The sequence below is a fragment of the Wyeomyia smithii genome, chromosome 1, assembly GCF_029784165.1.
Source record: "Wyeomyia smithii strain HCP4-BCI-WySm-NY-G18 chromosome 1, ASM2978416v1, whole genome shotgun sequence".
NCBI lineage: Eukaryota > Metazoa > Arthropoda > Insecta > Diptera > Culicidae > Wyeomyia > Wyeomyia smithii.
In genome coordinates, this window is record NC_073694.1 from 6,272,197 (window position 1) to 6,294,689 (window position 22,493).

The 22,493-nt window shown below is 38.6% G+C and overlaps 1 protein-coding gene across 14 annotated transcripts in view; it reads left to right on the forward strand.

Moving 5' to 3' along the window:
• LOC129732887 (disintegrin and metalloproteinase domain-containing protein unc-71) overlaps window positions 1–22,493 on the forward strand; it is a 932,421-nt gene that overhangs the window by 788,173 nt on the left and 121,755 nt on the right. For all 14 annotated transcript variants that reach the window (XM_055694387.1, XM_055694302.1, XM_055694349.1 and 11 more), the window contains one exon: window positions 12,610–12,903. In XM_055694387.1, the coding sequence (XP_055550362.1) occupies window positions 12,610–12,903 (294 nt within the window). The remainder of the gene's footprint in view (window positions 1–12,609; window positions 12,904–22,493) is intronic.

Sequence of the window (22,493 nt, forward strand, 5' to 3'; positions counted from 1 at the left end):
ACTAATGCATCGACAAATGTCTTCTACTTGATGAAAATTTCGACGAAAGCAAGCTTTCAAAAAAAAAGTGTAAGAGGTTGTTTACAACCGCAGAAATAACGTAGAATACGACAGCCTGTCTTATGTCAATGTCTTTCTTGGAACAGGTTTGGAAATACACTCAATTGGGGTTAATTAATTTAATATTCTCTTTGCTCCAGATGACGTTTACCACTGTAGCCGGTACCGCGGTTTCACTTGCTGCCGTATCCAAAACAAGAATGATATTGAATTGTTTTGTGGCTGTCTCTTGTATCAAGTTGCACTAAGATATCTTAATTTGGGCAGTGGCTACGAAGAGGCTATAGGGCCACACGTGCTACAGACATGCATACACGCCATAAACATACACACACGCTATATATCAAGCTACACACGCTAACCACACACCTTATATATTAGGGACACACGCTACAGATACTCACACACGTTATGTGCACACGCCCCATATATACATACGCTGGATGATGGCGGCTTCTCAAACCACCTGGCGGTGCGAGTCTCTTTCAGTTTCGGGTTGTATTCACCCAACGATATCTGAATCGGATTACCGCTGGTGGGATCCAACTCAGATCGAAGGGAAGCCGAACTGAAAGAGGTAAGAACTGCAGCTAACCACAACCACCGCCGCTGTTGCCCGATGCTGATCCACTTCGCCTACTGCCATCGGTGTTGATGTCCGCTGCTGCTGCCTGCTGCTAGTAAACTGAGCTTGCTTGAGGAGAATCAGTCTCTTATATAGCCCGAAGAGTGCATTCCTGGCTAATTAGGTACTCCTGTCGTCCTCTGTAGTCCTTTTTAGGGAAAGGCAGCAAGCGACCAATCAAAGGTCGACATTTGCGTTTCGACAATGCTCAACAATTTTCAATATAACAATAGTTTGAACAATCAGATTAAAATTTTCTGCATTAGGACGGGTGCTTAAATGATTTTCCAATCGATTGCTGCAAAAAGGACAGAAATCGGTTGGAAACTGAATGGGTTTGAAACGTTTGAAATTGGACAATTTTTGTGACGCTCTCGATGTTTTCGATTTTGAAATTGGATCCCTGTATTGAAATTGGATCCCTGTAATTGTTGCCGTAAGACGTATTCTACGTCAAAAAAAAAAGAAAAAAAAACTTATGTAGCTATAGTTTTGTGCTTGTGATTGCAGATGCGAATCTAGAATTTGGCTTCGGTTCTCAATTTAATCCGTATTGTCTTTGATTTAGTTCGCAACCAAACTATTAGAGAGATTTAAACATATACTTCTCGTCAGATATGAAAGAGTAACACGATTTTTTTCATGAAATTATGAGTTACTTTTTTCATTGTTTGGGATTTCGAAAAGCAAATGTATAAACAAAAAACCGGATGCGGTTTGACCTCCGCTGAGACGCCACAGGCTGCCGCAAATGCAGCGAGAAAGGAAAACTGAATTGTCCTTCCGAAATATAAATGGCCAATTTACCCCAAACCCTAACCAACTTACCCCAGCTGAGGGGCTAGTTGCCCAATTTGACATCGACTCAAAAAACATAGAATATCCGCAAAATCATAAACTATTCTGTACAGTTTATATTTTTTCTAGGTGCTATAGACTTAACACAACATTTCCATGGAATGAGTTTTTGCCATAATATTTCCCACAAAAAGTTACAGAGCATTATGACCCAAAATGACCAACTAGCCCCGCTCTACCCTAGCTGAGAAAGATTTTGATGTTTGTGAAACTGAAGAAGAGACTTTTGGCGTCACTTCAGGTGAAACTGTGCTGAAACCACTAGTGGCCAACTTCGAGCCACCACTTCGTATTTTCTAAAGGGCAAGACTCGGAAACAGTTAATTTGTCTCCTGTAACAACGCTGTGTCATGTTTGCTTCCCAATAGCAGACATTAAATAACGGTTTCACAGGTGACGAGTCTTGTGCCTTTGAAAATCCGACGTAGTAGGCGACTTCGAGGTCATTTGTGGCTTCAATACCGTTTCACCCTAACCTATAAATGAACAAGAGAAGAATAAAATGGTTTGCAATTGTTCAAAACTTGAATTGTTCTTGAGACTAGATACCAAGAAATCCCCAGTACGGCTTAAACTCGCTCTAAACCTTTCTGAAAGTGGAAGAAAATAAGCAAGATAATGATATTATATTTTAATATTTTTTATCACCAAGCCTATGAAGCTACTTCTTGAGTGAGATACATTTCATTATCTTTTAAAAAAAGACGCCATGGGGAACTTGGAGTGTCCATTTTCAACCTAATAGTTCAAGTGAAATCGTTAAATTTAATATCACTAATTCAAATAAAAATGCATTCCACTTCACGAAATGGATTGAACCTTCGGAAAATCACTTTCAATCTGCCGCAACCTTTCGCGAATGAACGGAATGAATCGGCCACGCCCTTTCGGGCTAAGGGAAGAAATAACTCAGGAAATATGAAAATTATCCTCACTCCCTGGATGGAGCACGAGAAAAAGAAAAAACCGATCCCAACCCGGCCGATGCTGGTTCAGAGGCGCAAAACGAATTTGTAATAGAAGCCATGATTCTTGCCCTGAACTTAGTTGTGTCGAAAGACCTGGAAGGAATTCTCTGTCATCATCATCATCATCATTATCGTCATCATCATCAGCCGCTCACAGCACGTGGGGTTCAAATTCTGACGAAGTATTACTCCACTTTCCAAAGCATGATTGCTACCGTGCACATTTTTTTTCGTTACTCACGTCGTGCTGCACTGAAATCGGAACCGAGCTGAATATGCAGAAAAAAACGGAGAAAATTGCAGTTTGGCTCTTCCAACCGAGTTCCAATTTTAGAACCCCTTGCTCTACCCTAACTCATTTTCGGCTAGCGTCCGCCGCACCGTGCAACGGTGGCCATTTCGATCTGGGACAAGAAAAATGTTAAATATTAAAATTTAAGTGCATATAAACGAAATGGATGAATTATTCATTCACTTTCGTTCGGAGTTGGGAACTTGGCCCTGCCCGGCTGGGAAAAAGCGATTCATATTTTCTAGACTAACGCTCCGGATCGAGTTGATGGAAATATCGGTAAAAAACGTTTCTGCTAGCAAAACTACCATTTCAAGCTGAAAGGGAATTGAAAGTTAAATCATTTGATGCCATCGAGAATTTAAAAGAAATGAACCACTGCAGAAACAAAAATCACTTTTATTGGAAGCAGTTTCCAATCAAGTGCCAAAACGATTCCAGTCAACCATTTGCTGGGAACCAGAAAAAAAACAAAAATTGATCCCATTGAAAGCCAATAAGCAGCTCTGCCAACCGAAAACCCTTCTTGAAACTGTCCCCACGGAATCAACTGATTGCGCTCACGTTACTTGCGATTCCAAACAAGCGAAGGAAAACAACAGAAAAAACTTACGAATCTAAATTCCGCTCACACTCGAGCTGCTGGAAAGTTGATTGGCGGTCCCACATTCGCAAACACACTCACGTGGGCGGCGACGGTCATTTTGCGCCCTTTTCAGCTTACTGGCCGCCCGCCGAGAGCCGGTGAGGTGATAATGTCACTAAATTTTTGTTTTCTACTTAAGGATTCTTTACACATACCACGCTTCGTCATCCTAGCAAACGAACGAACCACCGAAATGGTTCGGGGTTCTGACCTCCGGTCCGGTTCTAGAACACTCAAGTTCTCGTGTGATGATAAAAATTTGATTGCAAACATTGAAAAGGTCAGCGCCTATGGCGTCAGCAAATATGGTTTCTAGCTTTTTTTTCGTTTTGTTTTTTTTGTGATGTTTGAATAATAGTACTTCACCACAAATAATTTCTTCAAATTTTATCTTACTTCATTGCAATCTGTCACTCGCAATAAAACGCCATTTATATCCAGAGATAATTGATCTAGACTAAATCACAAGTCATACAAAACCTAAATTAGCTTCAAAAGTGTTTTAGACTAGGTTCAACCCACCAGATGCACCTCTTCCACTCTCTTTAGTTTTTTTTTTTTTTTTTTTTTTTTTTTTTTTTGTTTAATGATATCTCTCAGTTAGGCTTTTAAACAAGTTCATTAATTATTATTAATTTGTTTTTTTTAAACCTTTTGATTTGGATTCATTTTTACAGTTTGTCTGAATTTTCTTTTAACTGAATTTAAAGCATCTAACACTAACATACAGTTTGTTGTTCATTCATTTTCGATACTCTTCTGCTCTATCAATTCCGTTTTTTATCTTGCAGTTATTGTTCATATTTATGAACCTGCATTTTTTCCTTTTTTTTATCTTTTATTCTATATTGTTTAAAGCATTTTTAAATCATGTTAAGAGTTTTGATTTTGTATTTTTTTAGTTTCGTTACTTGTTATAGAACCTCTTTAAACGTCGTCCGGAACCGAGCTTTCTTTCCATGCTCTCATTGTTGTCCGATAGCGTCAGGATGTTGTAGATGCCTCCAGCTTCTAAACGGAGTAGCTTCACTGTTTTCGCCATCACGGTTAGAGTTCGACCGATAGAACTGTCAATTTCGTTCTGCTGACTCATGGGTTTCGTCAGTGCGTGTGAAGGTGAACCCATGAAAATCGGCAAATGTTGTTGTTGGCATTTATTTTTCTACAAACGTTGACGATTATCCGTTTCCGAGCTGAGCCGATGCTCTTCGGGCTCATACTACTAGTCCTACATTGTAGTGAGGTCTGCGAGGTTGAGCTTGGCTAAAACCCAACTTCACTCTGATTATTGCATAGAGGACAAGATCTTGCCGACCCCACGGATACATTTCTATGGTAACGCCGTTAAGCGGCGGATAGCTCCCACGTCACAATAGTATTGGCATCACTTCAACCCCAAGTAAACGACAACGGTCGCTGACTCGGTCACTTGTTGTTGTTATTGTTGTTGACACTTCGCTTGCCGCTGTGGCTCAACCAGATGCCAAGAGTGTCGAAAGTTTTAGGTAGATTACTTTCACTCCTCAGTCAAGACGCATTGAACCAAGCAATATTTCCACAAGTTCCCACAAAACCACAGAATTTGAGAGATGGTTGAGTTGTGATCAACGAGAATCTGCACTGCTAGACCTAGGTACATGATCGTTTCCAGTAGAGAGTGTCCTGACGGTGGAATGTAATTTATCTTGCCCGATTGCGATCTAATCGAAAACCGCTGAAAGCGTGCCAGATTTTCCGTAGACTGGTGAGATAGGTTATAGGAATATGAGCCAGTTCTCAGAGTTCCCGTTAATGAGGGGAAATCCTTCCCCAATACTTACCTCGCTGCTATTTGACCCTGAATTTACAAGCGAACGAATAGGAAGGAACTACGCGGTGGGGGTACAGATATTGGCAGCGGGAGTGACGGAGTAAGTGGATGTGGAAGTTGGAATCCCAAATGAAATTGGAAACAGTAGTACGGGATTCGGAGGCAGCGACAAAGCATCCGATGGATTTGACTGTTCCTGGGAGCTCCACCCTGTAGAAAAATACTTAATGGAAGAAGCTAAAACGGAAACTTGAGTCCACTTATTCTCTTTTTTCTGTACGAATTTAACTAAACAAAGAAACATGAATTGATTTTCTAATAAAAACTGACCGATTTACACACATTTTTGTTTGACCAATTTTTGACCGTAACACCCTTTAGGTTATGCGTACACCAAAATGCGCAAAGTTGTGACATGTTGGAGCGATGCCATAGCAAGCGCGGATAGCGTCACGAAGCGATTTGCCTTGTCGTGGTTAAATGTAAAGACGGGATTGAGACATCTTAGTGATTCAGTTGTTCAGGCACTGCGTATGTTGTTCGTTCACCTACACACTGTGTGCAGTGTGTCCTAATTTTCTAATTCTGTCGTTTTACCACCTACGCCGCGCCGCCTAGGGCTTGCATAAGTTCTCTACGTAAATAAGGTAATTAAGGTAAACACACAATTTTTTTCCTCATCACATTGCTATTCCGTTTGTTCGTCGTTACAGCTCTATTCCGTTCAAAGCAGTCAAAGTCCCGTTCATCTCATGCTGAGCTTTAATTCCCGGTAGGCCGAATTTATCGTCTGAGGCGTCATTGTAACCATAACCCAAGGAGATTTTTTCTCTTTTAATAACACTAAAATACTGATTTTGATAACATTAGAATATTTCGTTCTTTCGCGATATTCAAAGGTAACAAATCTGTCTGATTTGTAAAAGTAGATTGTAATTATTTGATAGTCTTTCTAACATAGATTCAGTTAAAAAGACTTGTTAATGTGTCATTTCATACGTACGTTGTCCTACGTCAAAAAAATCGTGTAATAGAAAACATCGTTGAGTTTTATTTATCGACAAAATCGACAAAAACAATTGAAAATTGAAAAACACAAAAATATGATAAAATGTGTAAAAGGTTAAAAATGTTGAAATAGATGAAATTTATCAAAGAATGGATCCCTGCTAGTTATCGTATCTAATGATCTTAATGTCAAAACAAAAGCACCGCAAGAACCGCCCCAGCGTGATGAACTGCATCCGAAAGGATCGTTGGAGCCATGGGTTGTGTTTTTTCGGCTCGAAGTAAAAGCATTCAATACAGTGCAAGTTTCAAGGACTCTAGTTAAACGGTTTTCATTCACGACCGAAATCACCAGAGTTCGTCAGAACAAGCTGTGTGTATGGGTGTCTAATCTCAAGCAAGCAAACGAGGATAACATGCGAATGACGACTGTGATAAAGGTGCTGAAAAGTGCTTCTATTATGGGTAGACTTCATATAAGTTGTCTATATGCTTCTCGTACTAATAGTGCCAAAAGACCGCCTACTCTGAAAATGCCGCTGCCACCAAACTGTTTTTTTTTTCTGAATATCTCCGAGGTTGTTTTCACATGAATCTGACTTAAACGATTTAGTTGGGGAATTTTCTTTTGTTGAACCCGGGAAGTATAAGAAGATAAAAAAACTCTATTCTCTCTAGCATCCTTGGAAAGGATAAAAGGAATGAGAGGTACTTTGAAAACAAAAAGTGCTTTCTAGGTTAAAACTCTGAAAAACGTCAAAAAGCCAAAACAAAACTAAAAAAGCTAAAGAAGTTCAAGATGTAAAAAATGACCACTGTGTCTACGTGAACAAGAATTTTAAAAAAGTCAAGGGATGAAAAATGTCAAAATGTTGAACAAATCTAGAATAAAAAATAAATTGAAATATTGAAAAAACAATAAAAAATGTTGAAAAACGTTTAGCTGCAGTGAATCTAATAGTTTTCAACTCTGCGAATCCTTTAAAAAGAAAGGTTTTGAATGGATTCTCATTACACAATTCTCATTCATGACTCTTAGACCTACAAACAGGGCAGTTTTGAGGATTCCAGAGCGAAACTAAGGTGTTCATCCGGGTAGTGTCGGACTAGCTAAAATAAACTCCTCTGAACTCTCATAAGTAGATTCCATCACTGCCAGAGAAATAAAAAATTCTAACTGTTTCTTCTTTGTCGTCTAAAATCAATCAGAATCTCCTGAAAATTTCAAATATTGCAGACTGGATTTTCGAAAATTTCTACGTAATCAACGTCTACTTCTGACATCTTTACCTATAATTTAAACGTTTTTGACGCAGTTGACCGTTAAAAGGCCCCTTCTTGTAGCGATTCAACGGCTGAGGTAAAGAATTATATCTCTGTTGCAATGAAGCAATGAATCTTTTCAGTGTTACCACATTATTTTCAGAGGTATTTTATTAGTGTTGGATAAAAGTTATTGTTATTGATCAATATCGAATGCGATCGTTACTTTGCACACAACCCTCGTGTTATTTACTAAAGGAAGTGCCGATGCACTGCTACTTTATGCAGCTACCAGTAGCGGTAGTGGTGGTAGCGTTGACCCTTCAAATAAGTTTTTAAAAAGTCTTTAAAAGGACAATTTGTTGTTCAGTTCAATATCGGATATGATGCTCATCGCATCTTTGTGCTATTCCCGACAGTGGGAATAAGGTACTCTTCTGATAACACTTCTGAAAATTTGTCGACCGATAGGCTTTGATTGCCAGCATCCCGAAAACTGTTGTGTCTTTCCAAAATACGCAGAGTTTTTCACTAGAGAATTACTGGCCAATGCGCCTAGCGCTGATGCTCTGCTTCAGCACGAAGGCAAGTTTTTACTAGAGCAAATAGTGCCGCTGCTGGTACTCGCTGCCACTGCTGTTATCGGCTGTCGCTACTGCTGCTATCCACTACTTCTAGCTAGGACCAGCCTAGTCGCCATCTTCTGAAATAAGATTGCTTTGAGCACGGACAGGTTCTTATTTAGCCCAATGAGTGCATGCCCGGATCTCAAAATATGGAGAATTTGAAAAAAAAAAAACATGTCAGTATATCGAAAAAGTCAGAAATGTTGAAAAAGATGAAAAAATTAGAGATGAAAAATCAGCCATTTCTATTATATTGCTTAGAAAACACTTTTAAAAACCATCAAACACTACTAGAAGCTCTTATCTATTTTAACGTTTCTAAGCCTTAAAAAGCGACCTTCAACGATTTTAAACTCAAATTTTCTTCTTTTTTTTTGAATTTGAAGTGAATTTATTTTCTCAATCACTTACCTTCAAAAATGTTTACGCCAATTTTAAGCTTAATTTCGATTTCTCTTAAGGCAGTTTTTGTAGGCAGATGTTTTGAATTTTTCATATATCTACATTTTTTATTATTTTCCATTTGAGCGTTTCTTTGTATGTTTTCACTACTTTGGCAATATAAGGCCGAGTGTAGTCATGCAGCAAAATCACTTTCCTATGTCTCTACCCATATTGTGGCCGCATCAATAGAGGTCGATACCGTTTCCCAATGATAGTTTCGTTCGGTATCAACAGCTCATAATGAATAACAACGACCTAGTTCCGCCAAAAATACATAGAAAACTTTAAAAGCGTGTATATCCGGCAAATCCGACGTTAAAGGAGCATGACCGGGTAGTCCTATGTGTTTTTTTTTCGGCTACTGTAATGAATCCATTTTTCATCACCTGTCACATTGCTATGAAGAAAACCCTTCCGTTTTTACCGCTGGGGCAGCTATTCACAAGCGAAAAACGACGCTCAATATCGCTTGTCTTCTTATTATGAGGAACATAAGTTTCTTGTTTTTGAATCATTTCCAAAACATGGAATCGCTCGGAAATGGCTTAGTGAGTAGCTTTCAATACCGAAGCAAGCTGCTCCTGCGTTTGACATGGATCCTCATCGAGCGTCTTCGAAGGTTTTCGGCCTTCCTACACAAAAAAAAATCGTCATAATCGAAATTACCGTCTTCATTCCAATCACCGCACAATGTTTTCCTTAGAGCAGCATTCTATTTTTTTACTCTCGATGCGCTACAATGCGTTTTCTTTGAATAAATAGAAAAAAGTAATTAGTTTGATATTCATCCGCATCATATATCGTCTATCAATATTAATATTTGAAAAACTCTTCTCAAATATTGTACATTTTTTCTAGAGCTTCAATTGTTGCTATACGTTCTTGTTATTTCAATATTAGAGCCACAAAAAAATAGTAAACAGCAAACCACTGCCACTTCTTTCGTCAATTGGTCAGTAAAAGCTGCACCGCAGCAATGTTAATTGAATGCGTCCTAGCGACAGTCCGAAGCTTTTTTCAGTCCACTGTTGAATTCATTTTTCATCTGTGAGAATAAATTGCATTTGAAAAACAAAGTTCTTGAAAAAATCCTAAAAGGGGAAAACAATGCTACAGAATAAAAATCATAGACGGTTTTTTTGCAATATCAAAAATAATATAATTCGAATCAGCATTCGACAACAATATTCACGGTGGAAGAAAATTGCACAAGACTACACTTGGCTGTGCGTGCCACAGTCTGCAATGCATTCTGTCGAACAAAACAATTTCGTCAAGCAACAAATTCTGCCACGTTATGCAATGCCAACCGTGTGGCACAGCAGGGAATTATTGCAATTTTGTCATCGACACGTTCCTGGGTAGCGGACATCTTCGAGTCGTGCGACACTCGCAAACCGAGCAAACTGTCGAATTGACATTGTTTTAAAATGTTCAGCTGCCTGGATTTCACGTGTCATGATCATGTTGGAGTGCCGTACCTGCTTCGAACGAGTTGCTCATACTGCTGCCAAGGAGATGATTTTTCCGAATCTGTCAATTCAACCGCAACATATGGACAAGATAAATACTAGAGCTTCACTTCGCTCTAATGGGAGAAGTTTTTCCGCCCAGCATAACTAGACTTCAGTCTACTTCTCCTCGTACTCTCGCCACAAACGATAATAAACTGTGCTGGGAGGATTTCGAACCATATGATGATAAATTGAGCACCTGCTGGTGCTGCTGCATCTCGGTGCTCGGTGCGGTTACCAAGCCGAAACTCTCACATCAACTCGGTTGAGGTAAATTTTCGCTCGCTACTACCCCTCTCCAGCGAATTTTCGCTGACTTCACCTGAGAATGTAAGTAATTTACATAAATTATGCAAACTTACCCACTGAAAGAAAAACAGGTATTAATTTACAGTCCCGGGCAGTACACACACACCTGATCGCCCCTTTCGAAGCTGCCGAGCACTGTAGCAATAAAGTTGTCCATTTCACCGCGCACGAAAGGAAGAAATCTCCCGGAAAAAGAATAAATATGAATAATAAATAGTAACTTGCAGTACTCGAAAATAAAAACCGCCGTGCAAGCAAGCACACGGAAACTGGTCAAAACTTTTCGGCTTAGAGCCGAACGAACGCCCGGGCGTGAAGAAAACAACTTACCGAAAAAGTTTTGCTACACCTTCCCCCCTCTAGTCGGCTGGATTTGAAAAATTTGCAGCGCACACCGTTAGCGAAGCGAATGTAATGAGTTTAAACGGAACTTTGGAACACACACATCTCCGATACCTTCAGTGAAATGGAGGGTAATTTTGAGACGGGTAAAAGTTTTTTCTCTTCCACCCCTTTTTGAAAAACTTCGAGGGGGAAGGTAAGTTTTTTCCCTGGACCTCGCAGTTTTGTCTGGTCGGTTGAGACACTTTGAAGTTTGAATTAAAAACTCTCCGAAACAAAATTGTGGGTCACCACAATACTATGAAGAAAACAATTGCAATTAAATAATTAAAGAATCGAAATTATGTTCAGATAGTTCCCTATCATATCATTAAACGAAAAGAGAAAAATCCTATTAATTTTAATTATCTAAAACCCCATAAACCTCGCCCTTCCCTTGCAAGTCAGAAGCGAGGATTTTCCCGCCCATCCATGCTTTATAGTTACGACCTTTTAAATGGCTCACTTTCAGTCTTGAAAAAAAAAAGAAACGAACGCTGCACTGATTCCATTGAAAACAAATCCTGTTAAGCGACCAGAGCAAAACGGAGCAAATCAGCGTAAAGTGCAGTGCACCAAAAGTACCGGCTAAAATCAAAAGATCTCCAGACTGACTGACGGACGAACAGACAGACACAGCGGCCACCAGTGGCTCGCGGTAAGAAAACGTGAAGGAAAAAAGAAATCACTCTAAATGTAATTACACGACCAAGCTGGGAATGGCTGCCGGAATCGAATCTGCATTGGCGATTCCGAGTGTGTCGTCCTCGCGCCGAGCCAAACCAAACAAAGAACGAAAAAAAAAACCAATCGAAATCGCATTTTAATTTCAATTTACCTCACAGCTCTTCGCTAGTGTACAACTCAATTAATTAGTTGTTATCCCTCTTGGTATTATCTAATTTTTTTCATTTTCGCTTTTGCGACTCCGGCGGGTCTCGCTCGGCCATTAAAGATTAAAGCGTCCTTTGTGGCGCGCTCGAGAGCGAGCGGCAGGTGGTCAGTAATAAAAATAAATCTCCTAAAATTTCCAAACTTAATGTGATTATTTGGCAGCAGAAATTTTCCACCAGGGGGAAAAAAGGAATAAAATAAAAACCCTCGACAACATCATCAGCAGGTCCATGAGGTCCTCTCATGGCCTTCATGGTCCGTCCCCGTGAAGTGGGACGTCCGGATGACCGCACACTTTCCAACTGTGGGCAAGCAATTTAAGTTACCATTTTCACATCCGAACGGCGTAATTTATAGGGTAATAATGGGGCCGAACGAGCGGCTTACTTTTTGGTCCGTGACCGGGACTGCTGGACAGCAGTAGTAAAAGGTGGGAGGGGGAAAGGCGCGCGCACGCAGGAAGCACCAAATGGCCAAGCGTTGAATGTCGAAATAGTCTTCGAAAGGATCTCTGCCTGCCTGCCGCAAGGGGTGTTGGAATTTATGATGCTATTAATTTGTGGGGTTAGGAAAACTTTTGTTTGAGTTTAGTTTGGGAAGAGGTTTATCTTGGAAACCGAGCGAAGCTTTCGCAGCCAGATTTGCATAGGATGTTGGTTTTGTGCGAAAACGGGGCCGAACTTTTCAATCTCCGATGATTGAAGCCGTTTTGAGAAAGCAGCTGCTTTTACCGCTCCTAGTATCGAATTGACCAAACTGTTTACCAATCTACATTAATGGATATGTATGAGTAAAACGCAAAATTTCTATTACCATAAAACCATGCACTAACCCTTACTTCGTGTTTTTTGGTTTTCTCTCTCCCACGCGCTCTTCACCCAAAACCAAAAAAACCCGACTCGTTCCAGCAGAAACATCCACATGTTATCTTCGAGGCACGTACAAAATCAAACAAGGGCTGTGCTAATTCCGGCAATCTGGAGTGGCGGACGCGGTCGATCCGCCGTCAGGGTGGCCACCACTCGGGACTGGTGGACTCGCAGGACGCGAACGGAGCCGGACGGTACCGGCGGGACGTGCGCGAGACCACCAAGTACATCGAAACGGCGCTCATCATCGACAAGGCGATGTTTCAGAAGCGCAACGGGAGCACCCGGGCCGAGGTGGTGCACGACGCCATCCAGGTGGCGAATATTGCCGATCTGGTAAGTACCCAGTACCTAGTGGGAGCAGATGGAGCTCATAAATCAACAGTTTCCAGTGATTATTATGTGCGCACTAGCGGTGTTTGGGAGGCATAATTTAGTCCCCAGCAAAAGCTCGAATAGGGCCTCGTGTGAATGCAATGGAAGAAACTACGGCCGTGTGGGTCTTTTTTTCTCGCCTCAAGACGATTTATTTTGCTAGATGCAAATAAAATTGAATATTAAAAACATTCAGTACATTTTAAACTTAACACAAACGTACCTGAAATTCTAGTTTAGAGCATTTTTTATTATTTGCTTTTTCATATTCTTGACATTTTTCTAACTTTTTTGGTAATTTGGAGCATTTTTTAGAATTTTTCATAATTTTCGGCTTCAACAATTCTTAGATTTTTGATTCCTCATTGCTTTTGAACTGGTTGTCTGCCCATCTTACTTTAGTTTCTTTCAAGCTTCTTGGCTCTTCTATTTTAAATCTTTTATTGATTTTCAATTTTTCAAAATTTGAAACATACAGTTTTTGGTTCGGTAATCACATATTTTCACATATCACCCTTTTCAATATTTCTTTATTTTTATAATCTATTTCAAGCAGGAAATGTGGGACTGACGATTGAAAAATATACTAACTGGGGAAATAGTTAATTGAAAATTTACGAAAAATACAGTCCAGCTGCTGGGATTTGTTTATAATTTTCATATTTGTCGACTTTAATACTTTTGTCATTTTTAGTATCTCTCAAAGATTTATTTACCATGATTCTGACGAAGTTTATCATTTTCGACTGCCCAATTTTTTTAATTTTTCGACGACTTATAATTTTGATGTCTCAATATTTCCGTCATTTTTGGTGACTTTTTGAAAATTGTTTAAATCGATGCCAGTTTTGACATCTTTGATACGCTCGCTTGATACGATACGCTTTGATCCTCTTTCCTCTTTCCTCTTTCCTCTTTCCTCTTTCCTCTTTCCTCTTTCCTTTTTTCTCTTTCCTCTTTCCTCTTTCCTCTTTCCTCTTTCCTCTTTCCTCTTTCCTCTTTCCTCTTTCCTCTTTCCTCTTTCCTCTTTCCTCTTTCCTCTTTCCTCTTTCCTCTTTCCTCTTTCCTCTTTCCTCTTTCCTCTTTCCTCTTTCCTCTTTCCTCTTTCCTCTTTCCTCTTTCCTCTTTCCTCTTTCCTCTTTCCTCTTTCCTCTTTCCTCTTTCCTCTTTCCTCTTTCCTCTTTCCTCTTTCCTCTTCACTCTTTCCTCTTTCCTCTTTCCTCTTTCCTCTTTCCTCTTTCCTCTTTCCTCTTTCCTCTTTCCTCTTTCCTCTTTCCTCTTTCCTCTTTCCTCTTTCCTCTTTCCTCTTTCCTCTTTCCTCTTTCCTCTTTCCTCTTTCCTCTTTCCTCTTTCCTCTTTCCTCTTTCCTCTTTCCTCTTTCCTCTTTCCTCTTTCCTCTTTCCTCTTTCCTCTTTCCTCTTTCCTCTTTCCTCTTTCCTCTATCCTCTTTCCTCTTTCCTCTATCCTCTTTCCTCCTTCCTCTTTCCTCTTTCCTCTTTCCTCTTTCCTCTATCCTCTTTCCTCCTTCCTCTTTCCTCTTTCCTCTTTCCTATTTCCTCTTTCCTCTTTCCTATTTCCTCTTTCCTCTTTCCTCTTTCCTCTTTCCTCTTTCCTCTTTCCTCTTTCCTCTTTCCTCTTTCCTCTTTCCTAATTGCACTTTTTTTGTGTGGATTTTTCACTGCTGTCATCTATTATGATATTATCCAGGTGTTTTCTGTACTTCGCAGTTCATATTATTAGCGTTGTTTACTAAAAATATTACTTTGTTCTCCCTTTTTACTGATCTTTTAATTCGTTTTTCGTCATTAGATTCGTTTCGTCATTAGAAATTTGAAATCAAATTTACGACATTTTTTATGGTTTAGAAACATCAGTTTATTATTTTGGGTTTAATTTGGGTTAAATATTCCTTGTTTTCTAACGTTTTTATGCGTTTTCACCATTAAACACTCAGCATTCAATTTGAATTTTTTGACATAGAATTACGTCCTACGACAACATAGGGGTACAAATTCAAAAACTGAGTAAATCGAGACTGCACTTCATATTCGACCTACCGTTTCAAACTCACTGCCCTACTATACCAAGCCATTTTCTATCCTGCCAATATCACCAAATTAAAATTCCCTGAAGAGACTCCACCTAACGTTGCCCTCTGACTAGGTTTACTCGGAGAGAAACTTTTATTTTGTTAAGAGAAGAAGTCTTATCGAAACCTCGGGTGGCATTGCGCATTTCGTTTCGAGTGATTTTTGTTCGTTTCGACCACATTTGACATTGGCGATTTCGATTCGAGCTCGAAACGAGTAGATGGCGTATTATTGCAGTTGATCTTCGAGCAAAACTGGCATTACGTAATGGTTTGATCGAGCATTTTTTAGCTCGAAAGTGATAAAAAATGGTCGATAAGCTGAAGGCGTTCGTTTGTACCTAAGTTTGTTGACTAAAACATAAATTATTCCACTAAACATCTGTGGAGCGGAAAAAACATTAATTTGGTAGGGTGCACTAGCGAGTAGATTCAAAGTAGGGGCTAACTTTAACGGAGCAGGAATTGTACTAGTGCAGTTTGGAGGGAAATATTGTACTTAAAATAGGTTTGAGTGCTCCCCGCCTTATCTTGAAACGTTGACGAAACCATGGAAAAAAAATTCTTTTGCATCAGAAAATAACTAACTTCGTTTCATTTTAATGTAAGCCTAATACTCATATCTTATTGTTTACGTCTTTGTATATTCCTATAACCGTTTTTGTCACTAGAAGAATCGTAGAAAAACATTCAAAGATTAATATTTTGCTTTAAGGACACATCTTATTATAAACGTGAAAAATACCAATCTCTAGGGGCAAGACACTTTTGATATATGGTGGAATATTTCCAATATTAGCTATTACAAAGTATTTATTGTTGCATTACTAAGCGTCAGTGTGATGTCAATGTGTCGGATAAACGATAAATATCAAAATTTATCAGCCGATATCGTATAATCTTACCGAAATATTTTTCATGAAAATAAAGTTGTCCAGCCCCTAGACAAATCTGACATTTATTTTCGAGTCAATGTTTGCTCGAAATAAACTGCAATAAAATTGGGGTGTCGAAAATAATACGCAATACCAACTCCACCTCGAAACGAGTTTGATTTCTCTCGATTCGAGTTACTCGAAGCGAAATGCGCAATGCCACCCCTCGTTTCTCCAGCCATTATCACGCCATAATTACAATTCCCTGAGGGGAATTACTCAGACCATTTTTACTAAGAGAGGGACTTGTTTTTGTTAGCAGTAAAGTCCGCAGGGGTACTGTAGAACAGAAGGAAGGTCATGTGGTGGAGAGCCTGAGAATAAACCCATATGAAAGTCCTTTGACAACTGATTCTACTGATTTTCCAATTCACGACCACCCGGTTGTCGGCTTGTGGCTACGGAGCTTCCCACCTCTTTCCCTTTTCTTTTCTTTTGACTTCTTTTTTTTTGCTCATCTTTTATTTCTTTTCCCGTTTCTCTTTTAACTTTTCATGTTTTTATTTTTCGTCTCTTTTTTTTGTTCTTTTTTCTTTTGTTTCCTTTCCTCTAATTTTTCTGTACTCATATTTCATTTTTCTTTTGTTGTTTCTCGTTTCTCTGTACATCTCATTTTCTTTTTTCATTTCTCTCTTTTCTTTTTGCTCTCTCGTCCTTTCTCTTTCTTTTTTTCTAAACCGGCAATCATTGTAAATGATTATTTTTTACAATTCTAATGACCTTTCCAACAATCCTAATTACCTTATAAGAGTAAAATCATCCAAAACAATTTTTTTTGTCTCTTTTCTCTGAGTGTCAAAAAAAAACAATCAAACAAAAGACGTTCAAAAATGCTAAAAAATGGTTGAATTATCAATATGAAGTAAAACATGATAGGGAAGCTTAAACATTTACAACAAATTTCAAAATAAAATAATGAAATGGATAAAATATTGTAAATGCAGTTTTAAACTTGATAATCTTGTGAAGTAAAAGAAAAAAATTTAAAAGATGGAAAATAACAAAACAGGTAAGAAATGTTTGAAAAAATCGCAAAAAAGGAAAGAAAAAAACGGTTATATTATCAAAAATAAGGATAAAAATGTCGAAAAGAGTAAACATTTGCCAAAATGTCAATAATCAAAATGATAAAGAGAGGCAAAGTGTTTATTTAAAATATTAAAATAATATAAAACACGTTTGAAGTGCTAGAAAATGTCAAAAATTTTCAAGCAAAAAACAGATAGTCCTAAATTTTTAAGTCAAATAGGTCATAAATACGGAAGAAACGCTCAAAATGTTGCAAGAAATGTTGAAAGAGATTGAAAAAACGAAAAAAAACGAAAATTGCTATAAATAAACAAAAAATAACTAAAACTTTTACATGACAAAAAGTGCATCAAACAATAAAAGGTCAGCTTGAAAAAAATTTAAAAGCTACATGCTCAAAATATCTTTCTTTTTTCCTCTGCCACCTTTTTTCTCAACCGACGGATGGTAAACATTATAAAAAAACGATAATTCTATCTTTAGATCAACCTATAAAAACTAAATTACCTACTCGAGATACGAACTTTGAAAGTCTTTTTTTCTTCCATAAAATAATCATATAAAATCGTTCAAAAAAATGCAAATTTGTTAAATAAATAGATAAAATATCAATACAAAATAAACATATTAAAAGCTAAAACATGTGAAACAAAATCAAGGTTAACTAGTAAATATATGCAGAAGAAAACTTGAAAATACCATAAAAACAATATGTCAAACTTAATAAAAATAATAAAAAAACACTACAAACAGACAAAAAAATTAATGAAAGGTCAAGACGACAACAAAGAGTAGAAATGACGAAAGGAGCAAGCGTTTTCAAGAAAGCAATGACGAACAGGTAAAAATGTCTGTGAATGTTCTAGTGACCGTGAAAAGGAGTGAAGGAGTGGTCTCGTGGTGCACTTGCATGAATCCGGTCAATTAAAATGTTTTCAATTCATCGAATTCATCGAATCAATAACAATCACTGGTACCAGCGTAAATAATTTCTTCGACAGTAAGGCTCACTATTGGCTGCTTCGATTTCTGACGGTCTTGACGTAGCGTTACGTCTTCCTTTGGAGGGTGGCAATCCAAAAAACGAAAATAGAATGAGTGCTTACAACCACTAAACGGATTTTAGTGATATCTCGTTGGATAGAGAAGAAATTACTGTAGTTTATTAATATCATTTTTTTAAATATCATAATACAGTGGGTGAATTCATTAATTGTAATTCAACCAATCGTGAGCACGCAATGAACACATTGACTGATTAAGGCTTGGCCTTTGCGGGTACAACAAAAAACAACTCAGAATTATGTTGAAAGTCAATGAAAACAAAATATAAGTAAAAATAATAATCCTAAATTGGACCTAAAGTTGCTTTAAATGCAGCTAGATTTTTTTTATTTTTTCCTCAGAGCTTGAAACATAAAAAGGATCTATTTTTATTTGTGTACAGAGGAAAAAAGATCTCCTTTAACCACGAAAAACCACGAAATGAAATTATTAACCTATGGATTTTATGTTCAGTTCAAATGGCACTCATAAATCTTTAACTTTTGACCTACCTTTGTTCAATTTTGCTGTATTTTTTTATATTTTTCACATCATCATTTGTACTTCATAATTCACCACTTTTTGCCCTTTTTGTATTATTTTTCACGTCTACTTATCAATTCTCGATCGTTATTTGTATTTTAGTTCATCTTGTTGTGTCATTGTCGATCAATTTTGAAAATATTTCAGGACACAAAAGAACTAGAAAATGATTAGGAAAAAAAGAATTTGTCTGAAGATCGATATAAAAAGTCCCAAAAAGAAGAAAAATCATTCAAAATTGATGAGGCAGTATTGCAGATCAGAAATTTGGGTCAATTTGATTAGAGCACTGTAAAATAACAGTGATTCAAAACAGTCAAATTAACAAAAAATCTGGACTTTACTGACAACATATATATACTTCGAATAATACCATCGGAAATTGTTCAACCTTAGCAGGGCACACTACTGACCTCAAATAGCAAATTTGATAAAATTCATCTCTTCTTCCAGATATTATTAGAAGTCGTTGTGATTGTTTTTATTTTTTACTCAGATGTCACTGACCTATTTATTACCTTTGAAATTGTGCAATAAAAAGCCCAATCCACAATGGAGAGACCCTTCAAACATAGTTACAAACAACTAGCAAGTGTTGAGGATTAATTCAAGGAGGCACCTTTAAGTTTTAGGATTGTTCATTATTTTGCGCTCGATTGCATTTCCACAAATAGTTCTGCACGCTCCTGCTTCCCATGCAGTTGCTTGTTTAGGCATCCGATAGAATTTTCCAGAGACGGGATCAAGTCGGAGATTGCTTTCGGTACCCTTGTCAGCTGCCCGTAATTGGGGAGGATTTTACGGAAAATTTCTAGTCGTTAGCTTGCGTAGCTCTTTCCAGCCTAAGGATGTTGTAGAGTCTAATTGACCGTAATTCGAGCAGACATTGTAAGCTTATTTTTAATGCTCCTACGGACAAACTGGATCAAGAGATTACTTATTTTTCTGTTCGTTGTCGGTTATTAGATGATAGAAAAGCTTCTCGTTTGCAGTTCATTGTTGGAACTAATAGTGCCAATACGACATTATTTATTATCATCCGTAAGCTTCAAAACAACGCAATGAGCGTAAAATTCGATTTCCATGAAATGAATGACTGACTCCTCGTTGGGGGGAAATAATTCCTAATCTTTTCGATAATTGATCTCCTTTGCTGTTGCTATAACCCGAACTTAAATAGCTATTGCTGCAGGCAGGCAAGAGTGGGTGGTGGGTTTAATAACCCACTGAAGCAGCCACTGATTGATGCTGACTAGTCTTGCTGTAATATTTCACAGCTAGTTAAATTAATACCTTCAGGATAAGAAGGATGTTCGCAAGACAATGCCGAGCCGACGACGGAAGAAAATAAATAAAAATACTTGCACCTAAAACAGCTCAACCTCGCCTCTCGCGCGCGGTTCAAAGCCAACCGCAGAGGAATTTCGATCCCCGGGTCCGGAGCGTTGCTAATTATAACCCCAATATTTGCACGCCAACGGAAGCATTTTTCCACCACCATTTGACCTCCGGTTCGAAGCAGCAGCAGCAAGTGAGATCCGAGTACCGGTACCAGAAGGAATGCCTTATTAGTTGCCATGATAGAGGAGTTTATTAGGGTACTTTTGCTACGGTTATTGGCTTAATTGTGTGCCTCTTCTCTCAACCGGTGCCAGAGAACAACAGAAGCAACGCCAGCAACAGCAGCAGCAGCAGCAGCAGCAGCAGCCGGAATATCAAGAGTCAAAAGCAGAATCATCGGGAAAAGATAAATATATTTCTGCTACCAGAGGGAGGCGGGTTGTCATGGCAACCGGAGCAGTGGGGGCGGGTCGTAATTTATGGCTGATATCTTGATGATTTTGATGGGCCTAATTGGTTCAGTATTGTTTCGGTCGCTTTGAGAAGTTGCGCGCCGTCAAGAGGCTTTCGGATGATGAGTTAAAGTGGTTGTACTGGATGATGTTGGAGGGTCAGCTTTGCTGAATGGAGCAAACTTATTGGCTCTTTAATTGGCCTGTCGACGCATGGTTTAGAAGTTAGAACACAACCAATTAGTCCGACTGTTGTTCGCACACTAATTGGGGCGCCAGTATTCTCAATTGCTTTGGGAACTCATTCAAGATCTTTCGGAAGGCTTTCGTCGACCCTAGAATTAAAACCACGTGCAACCAACGGAAAATTTTGCGCTAGAATTTCGAAACTCCCCCTTAATTTTCTTGAAAACTAATTACCCATAACCGTTCAGCAATTTTCCCTCGGTGAAAGCAGAAAACCTAATTTTCAATCTCGCTAACTTGCACTCGCAGTCCTGGTCGCAGCAGCGTGTGTGTAATTATCTTTCGGCTAGACGCTTTTCAGCATCGGTTAGCATCTACTCGCGATGAAAGCCATCCTTCCGAGAGCGCCGTGCGTATCGCAGCGATTCCCGATTTTCATAATTGGTCAGACCCGCGCTTGGCAGTCCCCCACGTCGTTTGTCGTCGTAGTGTATTTTTCGATATCGCTAATATGATGACCGGTTGGGTCCGTGCGGCCACAGCCAGTGCCAGTGACTGTACAGAACCGTACGGGAAATGACTTTCGGGTCAGCTTCCCTGGAGACTTTATCACCATCAGCCACGGTTATGAATCACGAGTCCTGCACGATATCGCAGCTGCTTTCGTCACTTCGTTTTGAACTCAATAATAATGAAATTTTTAACCGCACATGGGGAAAAGTTATTCTTCTCACTTAACAATAACCGTTCGTCTCCTTGGTTTAATGCGCATGCAGACGCTTGGTACTTTGTCGCGTTGCTCCAACTGTCGGAAGGTTTAGGATTTACTCACACACTAGAGCTTAATAGAATTTCAAATCTCAACCCGATTTAAGTCGCATATTGCCTACGGGGAAAATATTGTGTGAAAATTAATTAATGGTAGCTAATTTCTTTGATTCTGCCTGGAACATTCCATTTGTCCCAGAGCTCAAACTGGATAAATATAAAAGATTATAGCTTTTCAACCATTCCTGGCCGCAGAGTAATCGCTTACTGGGTTCGTCGCATCTACGTTTGCTTACGAGAAAACTTACTTTGAGTCTCTGAAGACTTTCAGCACTTCCGAGCTTACAAGAATCACCGAAGGTCACAAGAAAGGTTAAAATCATTCATTTTATCTAGTTCGAGCTCATGGGTAATAATTTTTTTCACTTTTGTCGACCAGTATAGTTTAATTTTGGGACAGTTTTTGAGGCTTAATTGGTCTAAGATACGATTGATTTAGGATTATTCTGCATTCTGGCCTTTTCTGATTTTCAGAAGTTTTCTTGATCGATTTGGGATCGTTTTTCTAGCCTCTTCCTAGGTATCTATTTTGTTCATTTTGCCTTTGACAATCGCAACAATATTCAGCGATTTATAGCAGAACTTGTTTCGCTCTATTTTGGTTTCCTCTGACCGTTAGAAAAGTTATAATTTCGAGGTTATTACAGATTTAATTCTTCAGAAGCATGATTTCTGACCATTTTTCTACCTTTCCTGGGCGTTAGCAAGTGCGGTTTTGAACCCTTTTTTTGTTTTTTGTTGGCCATTCGTGGAGGTTTCTTAACGATTGTAACCATAATTAAATAGCATTTTGTGATTGTTTATCTTTTTCTAGCGTTAGGCAGTGTTTTCAATGGTTTAGAGATTAATTGGAAATCATTTCCTATATTAACTTTATCGGTTTTGAAGAGCCCGATAAGACTAAATTATAATTGATTTGAAATTATTCTTTATTCAGGTATTCTCCAGTTTCCATATATGTTGTTCAAAGATTTCCATCTGATTTGAGGTCACTTCCTAATTTGACGTTTTCATATTGATAGAAACGCTGTTGTGCTTCTATGATTTGGCTCTTAGAGTATTCAAGGGCCTTTTTTTACCTCCGAAAGCGGTTTCCAGTGACTT